This window comes from Cynocephalus volans, chromosome 11 (assembly GCF_027409185.1).
Source record: "Cynocephalus volans isolate mCynVol1 chromosome 11, mCynVol1.pri, whole genome shotgun sequence".
In the NCBI taxonomy this organism is placed as follows: domain Eukaryota; kingdom Metazoa; phylum Chordata; class Mammalia; order Dermoptera; family Cynocephalidae; genus Cynocephalus; species Cynocephalus volans.
In genome coordinates, this window is record NC_084470.1 from 62,367,902 (window position 1) to 62,390,901 (window position 23,000).

General features: G+C 36.0%; 1 protein-coding gene across 20 annotated transcripts in view; it reads right to left on the bottom strand.

Annotated features, from left to right (window-relative positions):
* The window catches only part of PBRM1 (polybromo 1), a 113,613-nt gene that overhangs the window by 39,464 nt on the left and 51,149 nt on the right, over positions 1–23,000 (bottom strand). For 12 of the 20 annotated variants that reach the window (XM_063115401.1, XM_063115405.1, XM_063115414.1 and 9 more), the window contains 5 exons: positions 21,497–21,541; positions 15,988–16,264; positions 14,595–14,700; positions 10,563–11,205; positions 6,138–6,349 (listed from right to left, as the gene is read on the bottom strand). In XM_063115401.1, the coding sequence (XP_062971471.1) occupies positions 6,138–6,349; positions 10,563–11,205; positions 14,595–14,700; positions 15,988–16,264; positions 21,497–21,541 (1,283 nt within the window). The remainder of the gene's footprint in view (positions 1–6,137; positions 6,350–10,562; positions 11,206–14,594; positions 14,701–15,987; positions 16,265–21,496; positions 21,542–23,000) is intronic. The other 8 variants (XM_063115419.1, XM_063115410.1, XM_063115417.1 and 5 more) reach the window with 1 other exon arrangement.

The window sequence follows — 23,000 nt, forward strand, 5'->3', positions numbered from 1 at the left end:
CATTCATTTGTTGATGGACACTTGGGCTGTCTGCCTTTTGGTTATTGTAAACAATTCTGCTATGAACATGGGCATACAAATATCTCTTCAAGTCCCCGCTTTTAGTTCCTTTGGACACATACCTAGGAGGGGAATTGGTGGATCATATGGTAATTCAATGTTCAGCTTTTTGAGGAACTGCCAAATTTTTTCCCACAGAGGTTGTATCTATTTTATATTCCCACCAGCAGCTTATGAAGGATCTGATTTCACCAACATTTTTTATTTTTCTTTTTTGATAACAGTCATCCTAAAGGGTGTGCAAGGAGTATCTTATAGTTTTGATTTTCATTCTCCTGATAATTAATGATGTTTAACATCTTTTCATGTGCTTATTGGCCATTCGTATAATTTCTTTGGGGAGATGTCTATTCAAATCCTTTGCTCATTTTGAATTGGGTTGTCTTGTTTTTGTTGAGTTGTATGAGTTCTTTATACATTCTGGATACCAGACTCTTATCAGATATATGATTTATGAATATTTTCTCTCATTTGGTGACTTTGCCATATTTTTAATTTCCAAGAGAATTTTTGTTCTGTGAATATTTCTTTATAGCCTCCTGTTGTTTCATGGATGCAATAACTTGTCATCTCTCTGAAAACCTAAATATTACAGTTTTTAAAAAAAATTTTACATTTTAGGAATTTTCCTTAAATATTTGGTCCTATTTAAATAAATATCTGCTCATATTTAAGAGTGAGATGTTACAAAGCTGATTAGAAGCCCTCTGTGCATGCATAGAGCTGGATGAGTAAGGGGTTTCATTGGAGATCTCCAGATGTTACCATTGCTTGGTCCATTTCTCAAGAGAAAATCTACTGCCCTGAAACTAAGCGTGACTGCCAGCATTCTAGGAGCTAAATAGCAAGGATGACTAAAAGATCTCACTATTTAGTAGAAATCCTTTCACTTAACCCTCCCTTCATCACTTTTCTCCCACTTGAGTCTGCCTGGTATCCCTGAGTCTAGACTCTTTAGGAGGAACAGTCACAGGAATGGTTAAGGAGGTAATCTGGAGACTCAACTCCTTTTAGACTTTCAACTGTTCCCCTGTTTTCAGTCCTACATGTACCCCTATTTTTGGAAGCAACTGATGTTCTAATAATCTCTGTGCCATTCTGAAACAGGAATTGGCCTATTTGAGGTTGTCATCCACTGCTGGCACTGAAGCCAGTGTTAGCAACTTATTCATCCATTTTCTAGTTTCCAAATTTTATTTTATTTTATTTATTTATTTATTTTCTTATTTTTGTGACCGGTAAGGGGAATGGAACCCTTGGCTTTACTTATTTTCTTATTTTTGTGACCGGTAAGGCGTGACCGCACCGGCCATCCCTATATAGGATCCGAACCTGCGGCCTCGGCGATCCCAGTGCCGCTGCGCCCCCAGCGCCGCACTCTACCGAGTGAGCCACGGGGTCGGCCCTAGTTTCCAAATTTTAATTGCCACCCTTTCCTCTTCCACTGATTTCCTTTTCTGTTTTTGAGGGAGGAGAATGTTCATGTGTTTGTTTTTTATTTTTTTTAAATCCCCTTTCCACCATTTTGGAGGTGTTTTGGGAAGGAGTAGCAGTAACATTTGTGTATAATTTGCCATGTTAAACTAAAAGTTCTCTATGTTGTTTTACCCTTGCTTCTTACCCTTGCATGAGGAGTTCTGATATTTAATTAAAAACAGGGTGTGTGAGATCTTCTAGTTACCCTCAATTTCCATCTGGTTAAGAATCCTCTTATGGCTTAAAGACAGAGAGGGCTGACTGTCTTAGCCACTATCCAACTTTCTGGTGTTTTGCTATTTCTTAATATTCATAAAGTAACCAAACATGGGACGATCTGAAGCAGACTGTAGCTCCTTCATGGCTAGAAATAACTAGTTAAAATAACCCTCAGACTACACTGTTTCTACTTTCCTTCCTACTGCTGACCTCACATTCTTATGGCAAAGTACCACTTATCTGCTTCCATCACCAAGTCACACTGCTGGGAAATACAGTTAGTTAGTGCAATACAGAGTTAGTGCAAGAAAAGAGGTATTAACAGGAATGCTCTGGCAGCCTCAGAAAGCAGCTCTATGTGCCAGGGCTCCCTTTCCTCTAGTCAGCAAAGGCACCACGAGCAAAAGTCAAATGAGCACTTATGCTCATAAGATAGGTACAGTGATGGGAAAGGAACAAAATCTCCTAGTCTCTTTCTTTTGTGTGGCCCTACTTTTCTACCACTCTCTTTGTGTGGCCTTCTTCATAGATTAAGTCATTTGAAATATTTTCTGGTAGTTAAGGATCAGTCAAGGGCCATGACCAATAATCTGTAAAATTTCATTATCCCTTTTCTCTCTCTCTTTTTTGTGGCTGGCTAGTGTAGAGATCCAAACCCTTGACCTTGGTGCTCTAACCAACTGAAATAACCAGCTAGCCCACCCCTTTCCTCTAGAATGCACCACCAGAACAGATAATGGATTCACATAACATTGCTAAACAACCATGAAAGGTGAAAGGTGACATAGTTCCTGCTCCTCTACTCATCAAATAGGCCTTAGAGTTGTGGTTCCCAGACCTAAGTATGCCTTAGAATCACTAAGAGGACTCGTTAAAACATAGACTGCTGGGTCCTACCCACCCCAGAGTTTCTGAATTAGTAGGTCTGGAATGAGACCAGAGAACTGGCATTTCTAACAAGTTCTCACATGATGCTGATGCTGCTTGCCTATAGGCAACACTTTGAGAAATGCTTTAGAGTAACTCAAGGAGAAGCTGTTGCTAACTTTGCATTGCCAGGAAAAGTATTAACTAAACTTAAAAAAAAAAAAAAAAAATTCAAACCTACATAACTTTGCAGGTAGAAACAACAGGGTAGCCCCAAATGTCAAATCCAGCATAGCACTGGCATTTTCTGTTTTCTTTCATGGATTTCCATTCTGATCTTTATTATTTCCTCCCTTTTACTTACTGTGGGGTTGATTTGCTCTTCTTTTTTCTTAACTTCTTGGGATATAGAAGCTTAGATTGTTGATTTTACATCTTCCTTTCTAAAATAAGTGTTTAAAGTTATAAATTTTTGTCTAAGAACTGCTTTAGCTGTATCACATAAATTTTAATGTATTGTTTTCACTTCATTCAAGATTTTTCTAATTGCCCTTATGATGTCTTCTTTGATCATGGTTATATAAAAGTGCATTGTTTTAATTTCTAAATATTTGGGGTTTTTCCAGATTTCTTTCCATTGCTGATTTCTAATTCATTTACATTGCATTCAGAGAATAAACTTGGTATGATTTCTGTCCTTTTGTTTTGAAACTTGTTTTGTGACCTAGCATATGGGCTATTCTGGATAACGCAGCATGCATGCTTCAAAAGAATATGTATTCTATAGTCATTTGGTGTAGTGCTTGACACATTAGTGTCAAACTTCTGTATCTTCATTGATTTTTGGTCTAGTTGTTCTATCAATCACTGAGAAAGGAGTATTGAGACTATAATTGTTGCAATGTCTATTTCTCCTTTCAATTCTGTCACTTTTTCCTTCATGTCTTTTGGGGCTCTATTGTTATGTCTATATACATTTATTATATGTTCCCAATGTGTTGACCCCGTCATCATTACGAAATGTCCTTCTTTGTCTTTAGTACTATTTCTTCTCTTAAAATCTACTTTGTCTGATATTAATATAGCCATTCCAACTCACTCTAGTTACAGTTTGTATGGTATATCTTCCCCCTCCTTTTCCTTTCAACCTATTTGTGTCTTATCTGTGCCTCTGAATCTATAGTAAGTCTCCTACAGAAAGAATACTTTTTAAATTCAGTCTGATAGTGTTTTGATCGTTTAGTCTATTCACATTTAATGTAATTATTGATGTAACCGAATTCACATCTGCCATTCTGCTATTTGTTATCTATATGTTTTATTGTTCCTCTTTTCTTCCTTTACTGCCTTCTTGTGTAACTGTTAAGCAAACATTTTTTTGTGTGTATCATTTTAATTCTTATGTTGACTTTTTCTGGCTATTTGTGTTTTGAGTGGTTGTTCTAGGCACTACAATATGCATCTTTAACTTACCATCAACTTAATTTTGTTAAATACTGACTTAATTTCGTTAAATATTGCAAATTTGTTCCAATATAGCTCCATTCTCCTCCCTTTCTTCGTGCTCTTACTGTCACATTTATTAGTTATTTAAAAAATTATTTTTGGTGGCTGGTCTGTATGGGGATCCAAACCTTTGACCTTGCTTGGTGTTATAACACCACACTCTAACTGAGCTAACTGGCCAGCCCCACATATATTACTTCTATAAATGTAATAAATCTAATGATAGTGTTGTAATTGTTGCTTGAGACATCTAATGTTTCTTAAAGAAATTGAGAAGAAAAGTGAAAAATTTACACACACAGTCTTTTATATTTATCCACATATTTATCATTTCCAATGCTTTTCAGTCCTTCTTGTGGATCTGAATTACCATCTGGTGTCATTTTATTTTGGCCCAAAGCTCTTCCTTTATCATTTCTTATAGGGCAGGTCTGCCAACAGTGAATTCTCTCAGTTTTTCTTTATCTGGTTGCCTTCTGGCCTGCATGATTTCACATAAGTAGTCAGCCATTAATCATATGATTGTTTTCTTGATTGTGATGAGTCATTTTACTGCTTTCAAGAATTTCCCTTTCAGCAGTTTGATTATGGTGTATCTAAATGTGGTTCTCCTTGTGTTTATTTTACTTGGGGTTCTTAGAACTGTAAGTTAATGTTTTTCATCAAATTTCAGTTTTCAGTCATAATGTCTTCAAATATTTTTTCTCCTTTCTTTCTCTTCTCTCCTCTGGGAATACCATTATTGGTATATGAGGAGACTTCATACTAGGGGTTGCTCCTATGTCTGCACAGCTAGGGGGCAGCCAAAAACTTAGATGAAAGTTGTGCTCAAACATCTCAAGCCGGAAAGGATTACCCTCTCTTGATCAATCTGTGATGGGTTGGGGGATGCATTCAAAGTTGCAGGTAATTTTCAGGTATCCTTTGGATTTTGCTTTTTGCTAGATTCTTGCATCTCCCCCACATATGCATAGTTTTCCAGTCAGCCAGGAACGTGTGAAGAGCTTATCCCTTCTATGGCTCTCTAATTTCCAGGATATTCCTTAAACTGGACCATCACTTTGGGCTAGCAAAGTTGCAAATTGACTCCATTCATTTCTGCATCAACCACTTTTAGCTGTCAAAGACACAGATGCCCCACCCCACCTCCCTGAAACTCACCCCCCACATACACTCACCATCCTGAATCCTGAATGAGTACATCCCCTCTGACAGCAAAGCTGCTGGTTTTTGCAGTTAGCCCTATGCTGGCAAAATTACTATTCTCACCAACGAGGATCCTTTCGCTTCTTTTTTGGATATGCCATCACATATAAGAATTTGCTTCAAATCAATTTATTTTGTTTTCTTGCCTAAGGAAAAAAAACCTAAGGAGGAGGTTTGATGCTAAAGACGAACATAATTTTTGGAAAGTCACATATTCTAGGTACCTATGTGAACTCAAACTTTATCAGAAATGATCAAATTTGTAAAAAAAAAAGTTATTATCAAAATATTTCTAAATTCTCTCAAGTGACTCAAAGTAACATCTTTAGGATGATAAATTAAAATTAAACTTTTCTCCTAGGTATGTGGTTCAACCAAAATATCACCTCCTTGTCTGGCCCAGAGTACATAAGAGGAAAGCCATGCTACTGGATGCTATAGCAGAAACTTGATGCACTCACTGCTGAGAATGCTTTCTAGCCCTAGCTGGGCCCCTTAGATTTTTATCTACCAGTCGTATGAAGAGGCATTAAGCTTCCACTCTTGTGAATTAACTGACTCTTCTATTCTTGGAATACAAGGATTATAGCTGTGTTACAGGTAACTTACTTTCAATCTTTTCCAGTCTGATGACCAAATTGGTAATGATAAAACCATTTCCATCTCATCATGTCTACTGTGAAATAATAAACACCCTGAGTCTTCATTCACACAAACAGGACTCTTCTCCACAACTATTTATGAGATCAGCTAGAACACAGTATAACATTTTTTCATATTTAATAAAATAAAAAGAAACCAACCTCTTTTTTCTTCTTCTCGTTTTAGTTTATCTTCCTCTATTTCCTTTGGTAATTTTTCCTTTTTCTCTTTCTCCACATCATTATGCAAATGTTTTGTGGTATAGCTAAGTGCTGGTGAAAGAAGGATCTCTCCATTTTTGCAGAGTTCATCACGAATTTTAATAAAAAACTGCTGAAGTTCTACTGCATCCTCATATATTTCAGAATCTGTCCTATAACGGAATCAAGGGTAGCCATTGACACACAAGCTGCTTCTTTTAAACACCTCAATTATATGTTAATTTTATTAAATGCTTCTTTAATGTTAATTGGCATAATGGTATTTCTGTACAGTTCTAAAAAGTGTACCTTCTTGAAGTCTGGTAGAACAGAACTGAGGTGTCGTTTTACTATGGTAAGTAAGCCTCATGCCCACCCATTTCTTTTTCCTCAAGTTCACTCCTTGTACAGTTCATGTAAAAGGAGAAGCCTCACACATTTTCCCTCAGAGACTTGTGGCACATGTATCAATTAATTTTGGCAACAGAAGAATGGCTGCCAAAATCAAGGACTGTACCAAGGCTCCACACCATGTCCAACACTTACTTATGTCTAATCTGGATTAATTTTTCCTTTCTCTTAATTGCAGACCAACATATTATATATATAAAGTGTTAACAACAAATTTAGGCTTTGTCCACTCTCTTCTTTTTGGTCCTACCTCATGGTTGACTAGGCTGGAGAACTCAGTGATCATCTGAACCTAAACTGCAAAACCATGAGGGCATCTTGTAATAGTTACAGGCCTCAGAGTCAATGTTCATTTCAGTTTTCCAGAAATAATCACATAATGCTGGGGAATCAGCAAAGTCAACACAGTGAAAGATGTGGGAAAAAATGATGTGTGTCATACTCAGAACTTTTCTGAGATTTTCCTCACTTATAAAATAAAAGGGACTATGCAAAATAAACGTTAGAATTTAAATGGGAAGAAATTTTATTACTATCTCTAATCCACTGTGGTCTGAGGAGGGCTTAAATATAATTCTATTGACTAAGAATACCAGGGTCTAAAAAGTTATTCACAAAAACAAGCACAGAACAATGTCTCAGCAGTTATAGAGACATTCTGGATAGGGCAGAGTAGCAGGCATAGGTAGCCCAGTCAGCCGCCTGCAGACACATTCCATCAAACTTCAACAAGACCTCCAGAGTGCCTCTAAGCAAGCAGTTAAAAAACACTTCCAATAACCTAACTAAGTGTTTCTGGAAAAGTTTTAAACATCTTTTGAGGTTATAAAAATGCTAATACTTGTAGGAAAACAATAAAAATAAAACTTACCAAGGGAAAAAAAACACCTGACACTATTTTGGTGCCTATTTTCTGAATAGAGATATCTGAAGATTGTTCACTTGAAATTAAAATTCATTTTACAATAGCTTACAATTTTAAGTACAAAATTAAAAGTGAAAACACATTTTTGGTAAATCCATGTTACACTGAAATGGCAGATTCACAATTCCATCATGTCAGGTGGTTTAGTAATGAAAGTTTTGTACAAGAGTCACTAAACACTTGATATATCTTTTTTTGTTTTGTTTATTCAAACAAAGTACTATGAAGAATTTGTTAATCTATGAGGCTAGGTGTTCAATGAATGTGCAAGAACAAAAACTCAAGATGGAAAAAGAACTAACTCTAATAATTCTCTACAATTGGAAGGCAATCTTTTTATATAAGGCAGACATTCAGCAAAAGGAAATAATTAAGATTACAGGAGGCTCTTGAGGCTTCCCTTGTTCTTGTCTCCCCATGGGTCCTTCTTACCTGAAAAGGAATCATGGTGTTTAATCCAGAAATACTGTCAGCAGATTAGGAAAACCAGCAACCAACCAGCATGAGTCAACACTGTGCCTCCTGTTACTGAATACTGCTTACGACAAACCACTGCCACCTGAGTGAACTATGCTATTCTTTTATGTCTCACTGTTTAGATTCTATCTCAGGGTGTGAAGTCCTAGCTGATGTTGGGTAGCAGTGCTGGGTAGGGGTAAGTGGTGATAAAGCATAAACACTCTTAGAGGTCAACATGGATATGTACTGCATGTGGACTTCATTAAATTCATGAACTTAATACTTCTGGGATGTCCATCTTCATTACTGGCAATACAGTAGATAAAGACAAGGTTTATCATTCACTAAACTGATGCATCACCATCAATTCTTATCAAGTACTTTATCTTAATTCTTATTAAGTACTGTTAGAGGTCAAAATAGTACCTTCATTCACAAAGATAAGAATTGTTTTCCTTTGTTTTTCAACAAAGTCCTAGGCATGAGAGCAAAACTGTGTGGATCACTATCTCATACAAATATAAATGTACCTTGGACTCTACCTCCCAGGCCTCAAAAGCAAAAACCAATCGTGTCAACATGGGAGAATAAAGAGATTATTTCCTAGAAATATAAATCTGCTTAATTCTTAAAATAAACATGTCATCTACACAAGATAAAGTTCCTAATAATCTGAGAGACAAATACTCTTTGGAAGATTCTCAGAACCCCAAAATATAATGGGGTTGGGCAGTGGCTTTAGACTTAAGGACTAATGAGAACAAGAATGGAAGTCTAAGCTGCATGAAAGCAGGGTTTGTCTGTTTTGTCCACTGGCATATACCATGCATCTAGAAAGTGCTCATAAACCTGGTAGTAACTTAATAAAAACTTGTTGAATAAATGAATAACTCCTGTAGATTTTAACTGCAAGATATCCTCTATCTTTCTGTTTCTATCCCTCCTGTTGAAGAATAAGGACCACTTCCTAAATGTGTCACTCAAGGGCCTTTCCAATCTGGCCCTAACTCTACCCTGTCTCTTGAACATACCATATTTATTTCCTAACCCTATGCTTTGCTCATACCACTTGCCTTATTTGAAATATCCTTCTCCCTACTCATTTGAATCCTACCCAACTTTTCATTATTCCCTGACGCCTCATGCCTTTTTAGGAGAACTCTAGCCCAGAGTTCCTTATGCCACCATCTTTATAAATATCATGTTGTAACATATTGTCTCATGTCTGGAATATTTCTCCCTAAGTATAGGTTCTGTCCCATCCATTAGACTTCAAGCTCTTAGAGCACAGAGTTCAAGGCTTATCATTCATGGCTGTACTCCATGACTGGTGTCCTAGTGACTGGCTCAGCAGCAGCTCTCTGCAGTAGGGAACAAGACCAGCTCCACTACTTACTAGTTGTGTGACTTTGGGTAACTTCTCTCTGCCTGTGTCTCCAATTCTTCACACGCAAACTGAGATTATCTCTTAACCTATAATGGCTATTATAAGGGTTTGAGTTTATCTACATAAAGTGCTTAGTATGGTGCTTTACACAAAGAGCAGGTGCTTATAACAAGAATAGCAAACATTACTATTTATTTTTCCTTCAAGGTCCAGAGCAAATGTTGGCCTCAAAGATTTCCCCATTGGAATTTCACTGTCTAAATGTCCAGCTTGTAGCATGACAGACTGTAAGCTCTAGGAACGCAGGGTTTGTATCTTTAATTTTTTATATTTTCCTAAATGCCTCTAAGAGCACACAGAAGATATAGTATAATTGCTGGATCAAATTTAACAGTCAAGTATGCTATTGATATGTGGCAAATATATGCCACAAATCAAAATTAGAAGGAAATTTAAGTTTGATGTAAATTTAAATTTGATTGCTTCTTTCAGAACATTTAATGTCTTTAGTAGGTTCTTAAAGTAAGAAAGTTAGGAAGCTTGTCCTTTAAAAAAAATAAAGCAAGAAATTTGAGGTTAAAAAAAGAAGCCCTTTCAAAATAGCACTTGAAATAGTGACCAAATTTATATCACTCTGACCTCAGATCAATACCTTAGAGCTATTTTAATTTATTTAAGGTATTTTGGGTTGAAGTTAAACCTTAAAAGAAAAACCCTGTTACTATTTCTAATTCCTGTTTCAAACTATATGCATTTATCCTTTAAAACACATGTTCTATAAAAGGCTATATTTTAAGTTTATGCTTTTCAAGAGATTTTTTTGCCTTCCTCCTTCCTCTGGCCCTAATCTAGGTGACTTAGTAGAGTGCCATCTCTTCCACACAGAATATACTTGCTCTTTAGAAGTTTTGGCTAATTAGAATTCAGGGCCGAGCCCGTGGCGCACTTGGTAGAGTGCGGCGCTGGGAGCGCTGCGACGCTCCCGCCGCGGGTTCGGATCCTATATAGGACTGGCCGGTGCACTCACTGGCTGAGTGCCGGTCACAAAAAGGACAAAAAAAAAAAAAAAAAAAAGAATTCAGAATAGCATGCTACCAGCTGAAATCATATATCTAAGTTGAAATAGTACAAAAAAGCAGTATTCCTTCATCGTTTTGCATTAAATACCACACATTTTCAAAAAGAAATGGCTTTGATAACATACCGATTCATCCTTCTTGCCCTTTCCAATACTTCAAACATATGCTCTTGAAATAAATCAAGCCGCCGGTAGCGATTATTTTCAACATTCTTCCTAATTATGTCAAACGTAAGGGGAGGTTTGTTAGGAAAGTTGGGATCCACAGCAGGAATTTCTGCTAAGGAATCACTGTAGCATCTTCCCTCATCATCCTGATGACTCATGACTGACACAAAGAGATTGTGGATAAGCTCTTGAATCAGCAAGGTCACATTTGGGACATGAGAGTCCTCATCTCCCTCCAGGTCTCTCCGAGTCTCAAGCAGGACTTTGTGCAGGACAAGAGCATCTTTGTAGATCAAAGACTCAGGCTCATTGTATGTACAGGCATTGTTAAACATCATGACAAAGTCCTCAACCATAGAGTCTATATCTTGGTATTTGTTGGCCATCATATGACTTCGAATTTTTTCCATGTCCATGGGCTTTTTAATGGTCAGATAGTAATCAGGCAGCTCAGATCTTGAAGGAAGCCTCAGAAATATGGCACTGAGGCGGCGACCCCTCTTATCAGTATAGTTCTTTACAGCTTCATAGACTTCATTTAGTTTCTGCTGCATTGGAGTCATGTATTTTGATTTTTTAGGAGAAATGCCACTCTTCCTACCTAAAGAAAGAGATTTAATGTTAAATGGATAAAATGAAATAAATGAACTTAATTTTTATACAGTTGGTAGCAGAAACATAAGGGTGCTGTCTTACTTGTTTTGTCTCAAAAACAAAAAACTAATACAAGACAGGGACTATTCCGAATGATTTGTAAAACACAATAACTAGCATGTCTTTCGTAAAATATATTCTATAGACAAAAAAAGAACAGGAAAAAAATTTTCAGTAATCATATTTTTGATGGGAGAGTAAGTACTGTTATGTTGAGAAAGCTTTGGATAAGGTTGAATAAAACAAATGAGTAGCTATATGACATTCTAATTCCATCACCTCTGGCATTCCTGAGAACTGAGATTTTTCATCATGGGAGAAAAAGAGTTACAGATGTTAAAACAGAGGACACTGAATAAAAATCCTGTGGCCTTGAATCTCAATTGAAAGCATCAGTATGAACTTAAGATATATTTTATCTTTAAATATAAATGCACACACTAACAATTTCCTAGCTCTGTCCAGTGAAAAATCTAGGAACAATGACCAACTCAGTAGCAGTATACCCCAAACTATAGTTTTAAAATACTAGTTTCAAATATTAATGTCAAGGAGCCCTCACCTTTTAGCAGAAACATGAAAAGGTCAGGGCTCCTTGGCAAATGTCTGACTCCCAGTCTGCTTTATCCTGAAACACCAGACAATAAAGAATCTACCAAAGACTCTTTACCACAGTCATGTCAAAAGAACACAGGAACCAGCCTGATACAACATGAGCATCATTAATAAGGACAAAATTGCAATGGATTAAAATTCAGCAATATGTTTCAATCTAGCAGTTCTGATTGAGACATAAAAAAAAAATAAAAAACTGAGTAAATATAAGAGGATGTTAGTAAACCAGCACATTATTTTGAAAACTGGTATATAAAGGGAAAAACAAAACCAAAAAAGTCACGTTTTTATCCTTTCAAAAAAAAAAAACCAAAATGAGACCAACAAAGGACTGCACTACTGGGTAACCAAATATTGGATAAGGCAAAGTTTCTCTACATGTGGGTAATTCAAAAAGTTTGCTGAAAAATTAAAATTAAAAGATAATATGAACCTTTCCACGAAGTTTTTGAAGACCCCTCATATAGAAGTATTCCAGCTAATAATCGAGCAAGAAATGATAAAATTAAACTGTTACCATTTGATACCCCTTTAATGAATTAATGACGTAAGCATCAATACCTGTTAACATAATAGAAAGACACAACCAGATATTATGTGCCACTTAATGGAAGACCATTTTATTACCTATCAAGTCAGTTTTTCTGCCAAAGGGAGGGGATGGGGAATCAAACCTGAATCTGATCAAGCCTCTGGCTCCAATGACCAATTTTCAAAAAACATAAAAACAGAGGAACATGTTAAACTACAACACAGAGATGCAATTAGCAGATTGTGGGAAATGATATTACAAACCCAATTTCTTCAACAGATAAACTGCAAAGAAGGTAGGGGGAAGAGATGAAAGGGAGATTACAGATTAAAAGAAATACCAATCAAATGCAACGTGTGGACGTTATTTGGATTCTACCTCAGCCAAACACCGCCCCAAGACATGATGCAACATAAGTGTAGAAAACGTCTTAGGAAGTATCCTTGCCAAGATGAAACTGAATCTAATCAAGCCTTTAACATTAACTTCCATTTATAAGTAATAAGGAGGATAAAGGAAAAAGTTCACTGGCATCACAAGGAAGCAAAATGGCTAACCCAGAGTGTGGGACATTGTATAGAAACTGACCTGGTTTCTTCTATGAGTAAATGGCATGAGGAAAGAAAAGGGAGAAGACTGGTCTAGAATATGAGTTTAAGGGCATAACAATCAAAGATAATATACAGAACAATTAGATCCTTATTTGAAGAAACTAACTGTAAAAATACATTTGTCAGACAATCGTGAAACTTGAAAATTTGTCAGGAATTAGACAAAACCGAGAAATTACTGCTAATTTTGTTAGGTGTGATAATTACTTCATGGTTATTTAAGAAAATGTCTGCATATTTTAGAGAAATGAAAGACTAGATTTGCTTTAAAATAATTTTGAGAAAAAGAGAAAAAAGGAGATATAGAAAATAAGTAAGGCACAATCTTGATAAATGTCGAGTAACAGTTATACGTAGGGGTTCACTATACTATTCTTTACATTTGTATATGTTTGAAATTTTTCATAAGAAAACACAGAGAAATAAAAAACGAAATTAACATTCCATATTAAAATCCCCTTTCCCTGAAATTTAAAATATGGTGTGTGTATTTATTTATTTTAATATATATATTTAGATAGCTATTGTTAAGCTATCCATCTATTGTTAATTAGTCTCCTAACTCAATGCATGGAATTAATTCCATACAGTTTTAAAAGGTAGTATGTTTCTTTTAAGTAGAATAAAATTTTGCATTTCTACAAATCTTCTGTATGCTTTTATAATTCCATGAAAAGATAAATGCCTTAAAAAGAAAGACTCGTGACTTGGCAATCATACTTAAAGCTACTGCGAAATTCGGTTTAGTCATTTCATATAAAAAAGCCAGTCTGTTTTTCCTCTTTCAGCAAATATGGCTCTAAAGAATATTTAACAACATCTCTATTGTTTGTTTGGTATTTATTTTATTTACATATTTTAAATAAGGCAGGAACCTCCTGTTTAGTCCAGTGGTATTAATTACTTTTGTTGTCTTCTCTTTCCTTACAACTTTTAATAAAAATACCACCCAAGACCACACTCAAATGACAGCTGTACAGAACAGTGGGTGGACATCTCTAACCTCCCAAATTCTATCTGGTAGGAGCTGCTGGGATTAATTTTTAATTTTAGCAATCATCAAACAAACATACAAAAAAAATCTGCCACTATATTCTTCTAGGTTTCATATATATATATATATATATATATATATATATATATATATAAATCTATTATTACTATTTAAGATTTCCAAAATGTCCACCACATTCATGAAAGTAAATATTACTGGCCAGCCACCAAAAAACCAAAAAAAAGTAAACAAAACCTTTGACATTATATCTTTTTTTAAATCTGTTATGAATATTCATGAGATACAAAGCTCATTGTCACCCCTCATGCCCAAGATGTGAAGGCCAGATCCAAACTGGCAGCATGACCATTACCACAAATTAGGATTGTACCCCGTTGACATTATATTTTATTCCCCATATGCTCTTCACAGTTTAACTACTTAAAACACAGTAAAAGAGAGTATTAGAGAAGAGGGAAGAAACTCCATGCTGGAGTTTCGCCATTTAATTAAATATTATTTCAAAAAATCAGTAAAATCTCCTTAAAGACAACACCAAATAACAAAATGTGAGGCTGCCTTACTCAGCTTGAGTTTGGGAGAAGCCACATCATCATCATCAGGCAGAGGGCCCAGCTCTTTTCTTTTATCCTTGAGTAGCTTCTCCAGGATATGCGCATCATTGTATACCTATATTCCAAAAATAAACTTAAAATTATTTTCTAAAAAAACCTTATTATTAAGGTATAAAAAAGCTTTAAAAACACAGTTTAGGGCTTTTGGCTCACTACAGATGAATAAAATCATTATCTCTGTGGAGAGGGCCTAGGCTTCAACTGGTTTCTCTCTAAGCTTCCCAGGTGATTCTAATGTGCATACAAGCATACTAATGTTTGAAAACCACTGCAGTAGAATCACTGCAGGTTTTAACAGAAATTCTGAAACACAGTTACATGCGTGGTTGTCCTCAAAAACCTATCTTTTCCATCGGCCCCTCAAGGTAGCAGACTTAGCCCAATGGAAAGTAGAGATTTAGCTGGAGAGGAATATCTCAAACATTAAGTCCCAAATCTGAGTTCACAGTCTAATCTGATTTGTTAAGAGAGAACCATTTCTTCGATTTACAAGTATCCTCAGTGCATACTTTATTTTATATTTAAATGTAATAGCAGAAGAAAGGAAATAAATGACCCGAAACTTTAAAAAAATTTCTGGGAGGTTTAAAGTGGATAAAGGTTATGAAATAGAAAAATACAAAAGAAGGAAGACTGTATCTTAGCTATACTGATAAAGAATGGAAAATCAAGATGCTTTATACAAAAATCAATTAAATCAATTATTTAGAGGTGCACTTGTGAAAATATCATGCTAATTCTTATATAATATTTTATGGACTGTTTTTGCAGAAGTAAGGACATTAAGGACAGTAATAACAATGATGATGAAAGATTTTAATATTATTATAGGCGTTTCGTTGAGTGCTTCTCAGTACCAGGCACTGTGCTAAATGCTCAATATAGATTATTTCTTTCAAATCCTACAACAACCCTGATGTAAATACTATTATTATCCCTAATTCATACATAAGAAAATTAAGGCTCAGGAAAGATAGTTACTTACACAGGGATTGGCAGAGCAGGATTTGAATCTTGGATGTCAGATTACAAAGTACGAACTTTTTTTTTTTGGTGGCTGGCCAATACAGGGATTCGAACCCTTGACCTTGGTGTTATAACATAAGGCTTTAACCGAGTGAGCAAACCAGCCAGCCCCCAAAATATGAACTTTTAACCTTTGTAATGTACTGCCTCCAATTTTAAACAATTAAGAAAAGACAAAGTATTAACCTAGTCACCAAGAATAACAACCAAAGTTAGGCCTCTAGAGCTGGTCTCTCAAAATGCATTATTCTACCAGCACCCAGAAGAAAATGTGTCTTAAGGACTCCCCATCTCCACTCAAACCCCTTGTACTTACCTGGGAGCCCTCCTCGTTGTAGTGCCTAGCATTCCGGAACATCAGCTTCATGTCTTCTATCATTCCCTCTTCACCTGTGTATTTGTCATTGCGGATGTTATGCTCAATTATTTTCAAGTCCATTGGCTCCAAGATGATTTTATAATAGTCAGGATAGTCCTTTTTGGACGGTTTAACCATAAATAGATCACAAAGTCTTCTGCCTGAACCTGGCTCTCGAGCTTCAAGAACAACATTGAATAAGATTTTCATTCGCTGCTTTCTTATGTTCTTTTTACTGTTGAGGAGGGAAGTAGAAAAGGGGAAAAATGAGAACAGGGTCAGTTTTCTTTATGCAAGGATGAACATGAAATTTTTTTAAAAAATCTTGTGTGCAGATGCTTCATAATGACTACAACTTATTGATTACATATGCCACAAACAAAGTAAACATGCTGGAAGCTATAAGCAAATATTAGGAAAATTTCCAAAATAGTTAAAACACAGTGACCCTGGCAGAAGCAGCCAGCGAACACCAGACAAACCTGTTTAGAATATCTCATGAAATGCCATGTTTGACAAAGATCTTGTCTGACACCAAAAGAAAATGAAATTCCATAATCAACTGAAATTCATTTTTTGTTTTTAAGACAAATAGCAAAAATGCAATAAAACTAGGAATTCCCTATTGTTACTAACCACCTCAGTTCCAAGTACAAATAAAAGCACAAAAAACCTACCAAAGAGAAGTGTTCCATCTCTTAAGACAACCACTCCTGAATTCTAGTTGTCAGAAAACAAAAGGAGACTGTCAGACTACTGTTTCTATGGTGGGTACAAGTCTCTTTTGCATTGATCCGGTCAGGGTCAGTCTCTGCTCCCTCCCTCCATCAGCATTATCCCACAACCCCAACCCAGCTTAAAGAATAAACGGTCTTTTGTTCATCTGAGCTTTCTAGAGTAAATTTTCATGTTTAAGTATGAATCCCTGTCTTGTTCCCCAAATTCCCCAAATAACCCCAGTGAGATGTGATGTGAAGAAACTGATATGAGTGGTATGAAACAAAGTACAAGGGACCACAGATTAGAGTTCAAAGTGGTCCAACAGAGCAGATGGTCTTGTCTCTTAATTATTGAGAAAACTAGCTCAGAAAGACTAAATGACTCACCCAAGGTGAGAAGCCCAGTAAATTTTTAGAAGAGACAATCTTCCAATATGACTTCTGGTTAACTGTTCTTACATCTTCAGGACACTGATAAAGAAATTCTAGCCAGACTTTAACCAGCAGTCTCCAAGTGAATAGACAGGTAGGTAATAACAAGAAATAACTTATTTACTTTCTATTCTACGAATATTTACTAAAATCCTATAATATAATACTTAGAGGTAAATATTTTTAAATCTGTTTTCTATCCTACAAATGAAAGCAAACCACGTAGCTATATGGGTCTCATAGTCTAGTCTTCTGACTATGTACTCTATTCTGAGTTAGGAAGAAGCAAAAGGCCACATATTTTCTCTCCAAGGTTAAAAACATGCTTTTAGAAAACAGAAACAAAATTCAAGTAAAGAATAATTAACAGTTGAGAAAATAAATGTTTTTCCTTAAGTCAAGATTTTTAAGTATCAGAAATGCCTATCTTCCTAGCATCATGGAGCTCAAGGCAAACTGAAAATGATCTAATTAGAAGAGAAAAAGAAAAGAACTTCTGTTTCCTAGGATTGCAGTCATTCTCACCACTTGTGTCTTCACTCTGACTGCTCGTTTCCCTTTATGGTAGGATCATTCCTGCCATTTTCTCCCCTCAGTATTGTTGTGTCTCTGTCAAGTATGCGTTTGTTAGATGATGGAATTTAGAAATTTCATGTAGTGGAAACTATTTCTCCAAAGAGGCACCCTAGGGTGATGATGTAAGAGAAAGAGTTTATCTTCTTCTAGGTCTGTAACAAGTGGAAGAAGCTCCAATACCACAGAGCTCCACATCTGGGCAGATATTAGAACACAGATAACTTTAACCTTCAAGGAATCTCTAAAGGAAAATTTCAGAACTTGAATTTGATATCACAGAAATCTATATTTAATACTATCTAAGTCAGACATAATCTGTTTAGGTCTCCCATATGGGGAATATTCCTTTAAAAGAAAAACCCAGAAATTTAATTTTGAAGCTCTAAGCTTAAAAGATCTCTTCAGTAATCAAGAATGAAATCAGTTCTCATTCCAGGAATTCCAAGCAGCCTAACAGTTCAGTCAATGCCCTGACATAGACCAGGAGATCAGCCCTATTCTCATTCGGGTTCCAACACACCACTCCTAATTACCATTAGGAAGCTACAAGTACACTAATCTGGGAGCGAATCTAGGGCAGATTTTTGCAAGATTTTTAAAGAGAAAGGAAACTTTTTAACTGAATTTTGCCAACGAAATAAAAGAATGGCAAGTGGTCCATTCTTCCAATGTCAATAACTGACACTTGGCAGCATTGAATGGGACATACCCAGAATGTGAAATCCAGTTGTATATAAGAAACAACTCTAATCTAGTAACCAAAATTTACTTATGATCTTCTCTAAACAAATCCAGTTTTGTTATTTTGTTTACATTTTTCCAGATCCTTATATTGCCTTTGAGACTGAGAATCACTGGCCCATTAATTTTACTATGGCTGCCAGAAAAAAACAAAACAAAACAAAAAACTCCAAGCTAACCTTCATACTTTTCACAATAATTGTATTAGTTTGGACGGCTGGTATGTTTATCTTTTTCCAGTGTGGATGCTGAACCTTATTATATCCATGACTTTTGAAAGCTTCAAATACTTTTTGAAATGAGGTAAATTCTACTTTACAAAAAGACAGCCATCAGAGTCCCCTATTTGATACTTTCTGGCTGCTTTGCTTTCAATGTCACTTTGCTTTTAAGATTCTTCTTGGGACCCCTCCGTACATCCACTTCTCCTCCTTCAAATCATTAATTGTGAACAGTTCGGTCTTCTCCATTTTGGAATGGTGCATAAAATTAAATCCCAGACCTTGTAACTGGCATAATCATTTTTCTTTCTGTAAGCGGCACCTTTGAACATACTAAAGTAAAATACATCTTAGGACAGTTCAAAAGCAGGGCTGTTCACCATTATGCACTCCAGAGACCATACTTAAGGGGACACCAATTCAGATCATAGACACTGTTGTAATAAATATACTATTTTAGAATTTTATAGGAGACAGTTCATAAAAGGATCCTGTGCTAACAAAATTAGTATATTACAGCAATTTTCCAACATGTGAAAGTTAAATGTCTTGAGAAATGGATGCTTTTTCTAATTTACAAAGATTATACGCTTAGTAGAGGCTCTGGAGGCCCTGATTTTCCAGGGCCACCACCACCACTATCCTCCTGAACCAACCCAACCTGAAACACCGGAATCACAATCACCTTTTGCTCCCCTTAGCTTATCACCAAGTTCTAGAGACTTCCAAAGCCCTTTTAGATTTGATTTTCCTTTAAAATTTGCATGCCACAGTGTTAGTCCTGACCCTCATACTTTGTGCTGAACACTTTCTCAAATGTATTTATTATTTTTCCTCTGAAGCTATTATTTATTATACGTACTCATATTTACATACATACACACAAAATTCCTATTTATGGCTATAATAGCTAACACTTCCACAACATGATAAACACTCTGAACTCACTTAATCCTCAAACTGAGGATCAGGTACAGTTATTATCCCAACTTTGCTGATGCAAAAACTAAGGCTTAGAGAAATAAAATAAATAACTAAGGCTATAAAGTGAATAATCAGAACAGACACTTGAATAAGCTGATAATCACTATGCTGCTTTTATCATGTCCCCCCTGTTCATAGGCTTCAAGGTCTTCCAGCATTTAGCTTCCTGGACTTAGAGCTTCAGTGGTGTTTGCTGTTATGCTAAGTAAACCCAAAGGTTCTTTCTTTTACAAGGCTTGCTAAAATTCATCTTCAAGTCTTTAAGGAATAAAACCTGTTCATTCATCTTTTCCAATGAGTCTTCCCAGACTGATAACATATAACTAAAAACAAAATGAAATCTACCAAGTCCTGATGTTAACAGGCACTATTTCCAGAAAACAATCAGAGCTACGTTTACTGAGTACTCACTGCATCCAAGCCCAGTTCTAAAGGCTTTACACATATTATCCAATTAGGTCCTCACAGCAATCCCATATAGGTATTGTCATCAAAACTTTTTTTTCAGATGAGGAAGCTGATAAGACTTAGATCACAGAACAAATAAGAACAGCTGGGATTTTGAAAATGGGCAGTTAGGCTCTAGAGCTTAGGTATAACACTACCTCATGATGTCCTCTCATTTCTCATTCTACTGCCACCCAGAGTTAGTGCCATACACTATAAATGGTAGAATACAATCCATGGTCTTTTTCTTAAATTTACCATCTAATTAAGAAAGCTTTCCTTAAGGAAAATATTAAGAAGATAACAATGATAACAGTAATTTTTTAGAGTGAATTACATACAGTAGCAAAATGTAGATAACTTTGGAACATTTAACTTTCAAGGAAATAATCTTTCCTAGAGTTATTTAGGCAATCACACAACATTTCTATATAACTACACAGCTTTGTCTACACTTTCTTTTTTTTAGCGACTGGCCCTGGACCTTGGCGTTATCAGCACCGTGCTCTAACCAATTGAGCCAACCGGCCAGCTTGTTAGCTGTGTACCTTATGCAATCATTTTACTACACTGCTACCATATAATTTCATTTGTTTCAACCTGTCTCTTTCCCTGGCCTATAAGTTCCAGGTAGAAGAGATGACAGAATGTTCTCCTTTACAACCTATAAAGAACAGTCTGGTGTTCTGTAAGCAACTGACACTTCGTGAATGTCAGATGACAAATGTGAAAACAAAAGCACTACACAATTATTCCTAGCACTATGACATGGCAACTCATAGGCTGTTTTTCAAATCATGAGTAACATGCAAAAGAATGGACGCTTTTAAAGAAATAAGACATGGATGAAATCAGAGACTGAGGAAATGTATTCATGCTCAAGACACATTAACACGATGCACAGGTGCCCCACATGCATTGACATCACTTGGACTGTCAATGTTGGTTTTGATCCCTCCATCACCCCCAGTTGGTAGAAGACATCCCTGAAAGGAAATCAGCACCCACCAGACCCTGGTCACTGGCAATGCCACCATATTAGCAACCTCTACCTTTTGCTACAGAAGCAAAGCCATAATGACTGGTGAGGGGGCTTCTGCCCCTGGCAAAGCTAACAACAAATCAAGGCTACTTCTGAACATATCTAGGTCAACTAACTCTGAATTTATTTTACTAACTAGACTTCTACATTGTACTACTTTCTTTATTCATAAAATAAACTGGCACCCAAACAAAGACTTTTTTTCACATGCTTAAGGCTTCACTTTTCACCTAATCAATACTGACCATGCCATGGAAGAGTTACACTTTTAAAAATATGTTTATGTGTAAAAAAGGACTGCACACCTGGATAGCCTCCTGAGACCCAACATCTCACTGTCATGAGTGTTCCTGGGAAAGCAGAAACAAACATTACATGTGAAGAGAAACAAAACAAGCAACATTGGAGGGTCATGCATAAACCAAATATGGTTGAGGAAAAGAGAATTATTCAGTCCAAAGGCTAAAAGATAATAATATTGGAACATTTTAACACAGAAGACAGAGGTGGATTTTGGGGTAGAGAGGTGGGGGGAAAGAATGCACTCCCAGAATGAAAAGAACATATCCACATTCAATTTTTCTCACACTCTTTGTTTTGAAAAAAATAAGGCAAAGATGGAATCATATTTAATACTTAGGAGTCACGTCCAATAGTACTTAGAAAAACTTGGCCCTGACTTCTCTGGCCAAGCTAAACTTAACCCTCTACATGTTGCTGTTTACCTGACTTCTGAAAAGTCTATTTCTTATTACCAAAGCCTCTCAACATAACTACCTTCTACAGGGCTCATTATGCTGTTTTCTTTGTCATTGTCCAAGTATAGGACTTAACTCTCTCAATCTTTTAACACCTACTCATGCTACATTTCAAACCCAGGTTTGTTCTTTTATTCCTTTAGCAGATGATTTTTATTTGTTCTTCTCTTATTTGTGTTTTTTACTTTATTTTATAAAATGCTTCCTAGGAAACTTGTCCATAAAGAGGCTTTTTGTCTGAACTAGGATTCTATTATTTCAAGAACATAAAACTTAGTTTTCTTTTTATAGAAGATTTTAGGGCAATAACTTCCATTTAATCTACTTGATGCCCCACAAACAAAAAATGTACAGAGATATGTACATTTAAGGATCTCACCTGGGCTAATGCTTCCTTGGAACTGTTTTCTTAACACTAAACTAATTTAAGATCTCTCTTTTCATCCAGTGTTGGCACTAATTGTACCATCACTTTTCTCTCCATTACCTTCTTTTGCCTGAGAAGTTTCTATCTTTGATTGGTGACTGATCTGGAAAACACAGGTGATGCTGTAGTAGAGTTATATAATTATACTCAAAGATGTTCTTGCTTTGATGTCTCTGATCTGTTTTCACATTTTTCCTCCGTTGTCCCTGGTATAACAAGGAATTAAGAACTGGGAAGGATGAAATTCATAGGCCAGTAATGGAGGTGACTCACATCTCAGGGTATACCAATCAATTTAGTTACCATGGCACAGCATAGCAAAGTTATTTTCAAAGCTAAAAAAATTCTCCCAAATAATATCTATAAGAGGAAAAGATAGGACAGCTTGTCTTTTCTAAATGACTTTTTAAAATCTTTTGGTCTTAGTGGATCTCTTAATGCATGTAGAGAACTGTGTCAACAGTTACTAATGACTTCTTTATTCAATTTTGAATCTGTCAAGCCATTCTATTAATGATTAGTTGCTGCTTTGTTTAAGGTATCTTCCCTGGAATACCGCAAAGATGGTTAAGACAGTTAAGCTTGAGGGAGAACACGGCGCTCCACCATGATAAGGCCAGAGAA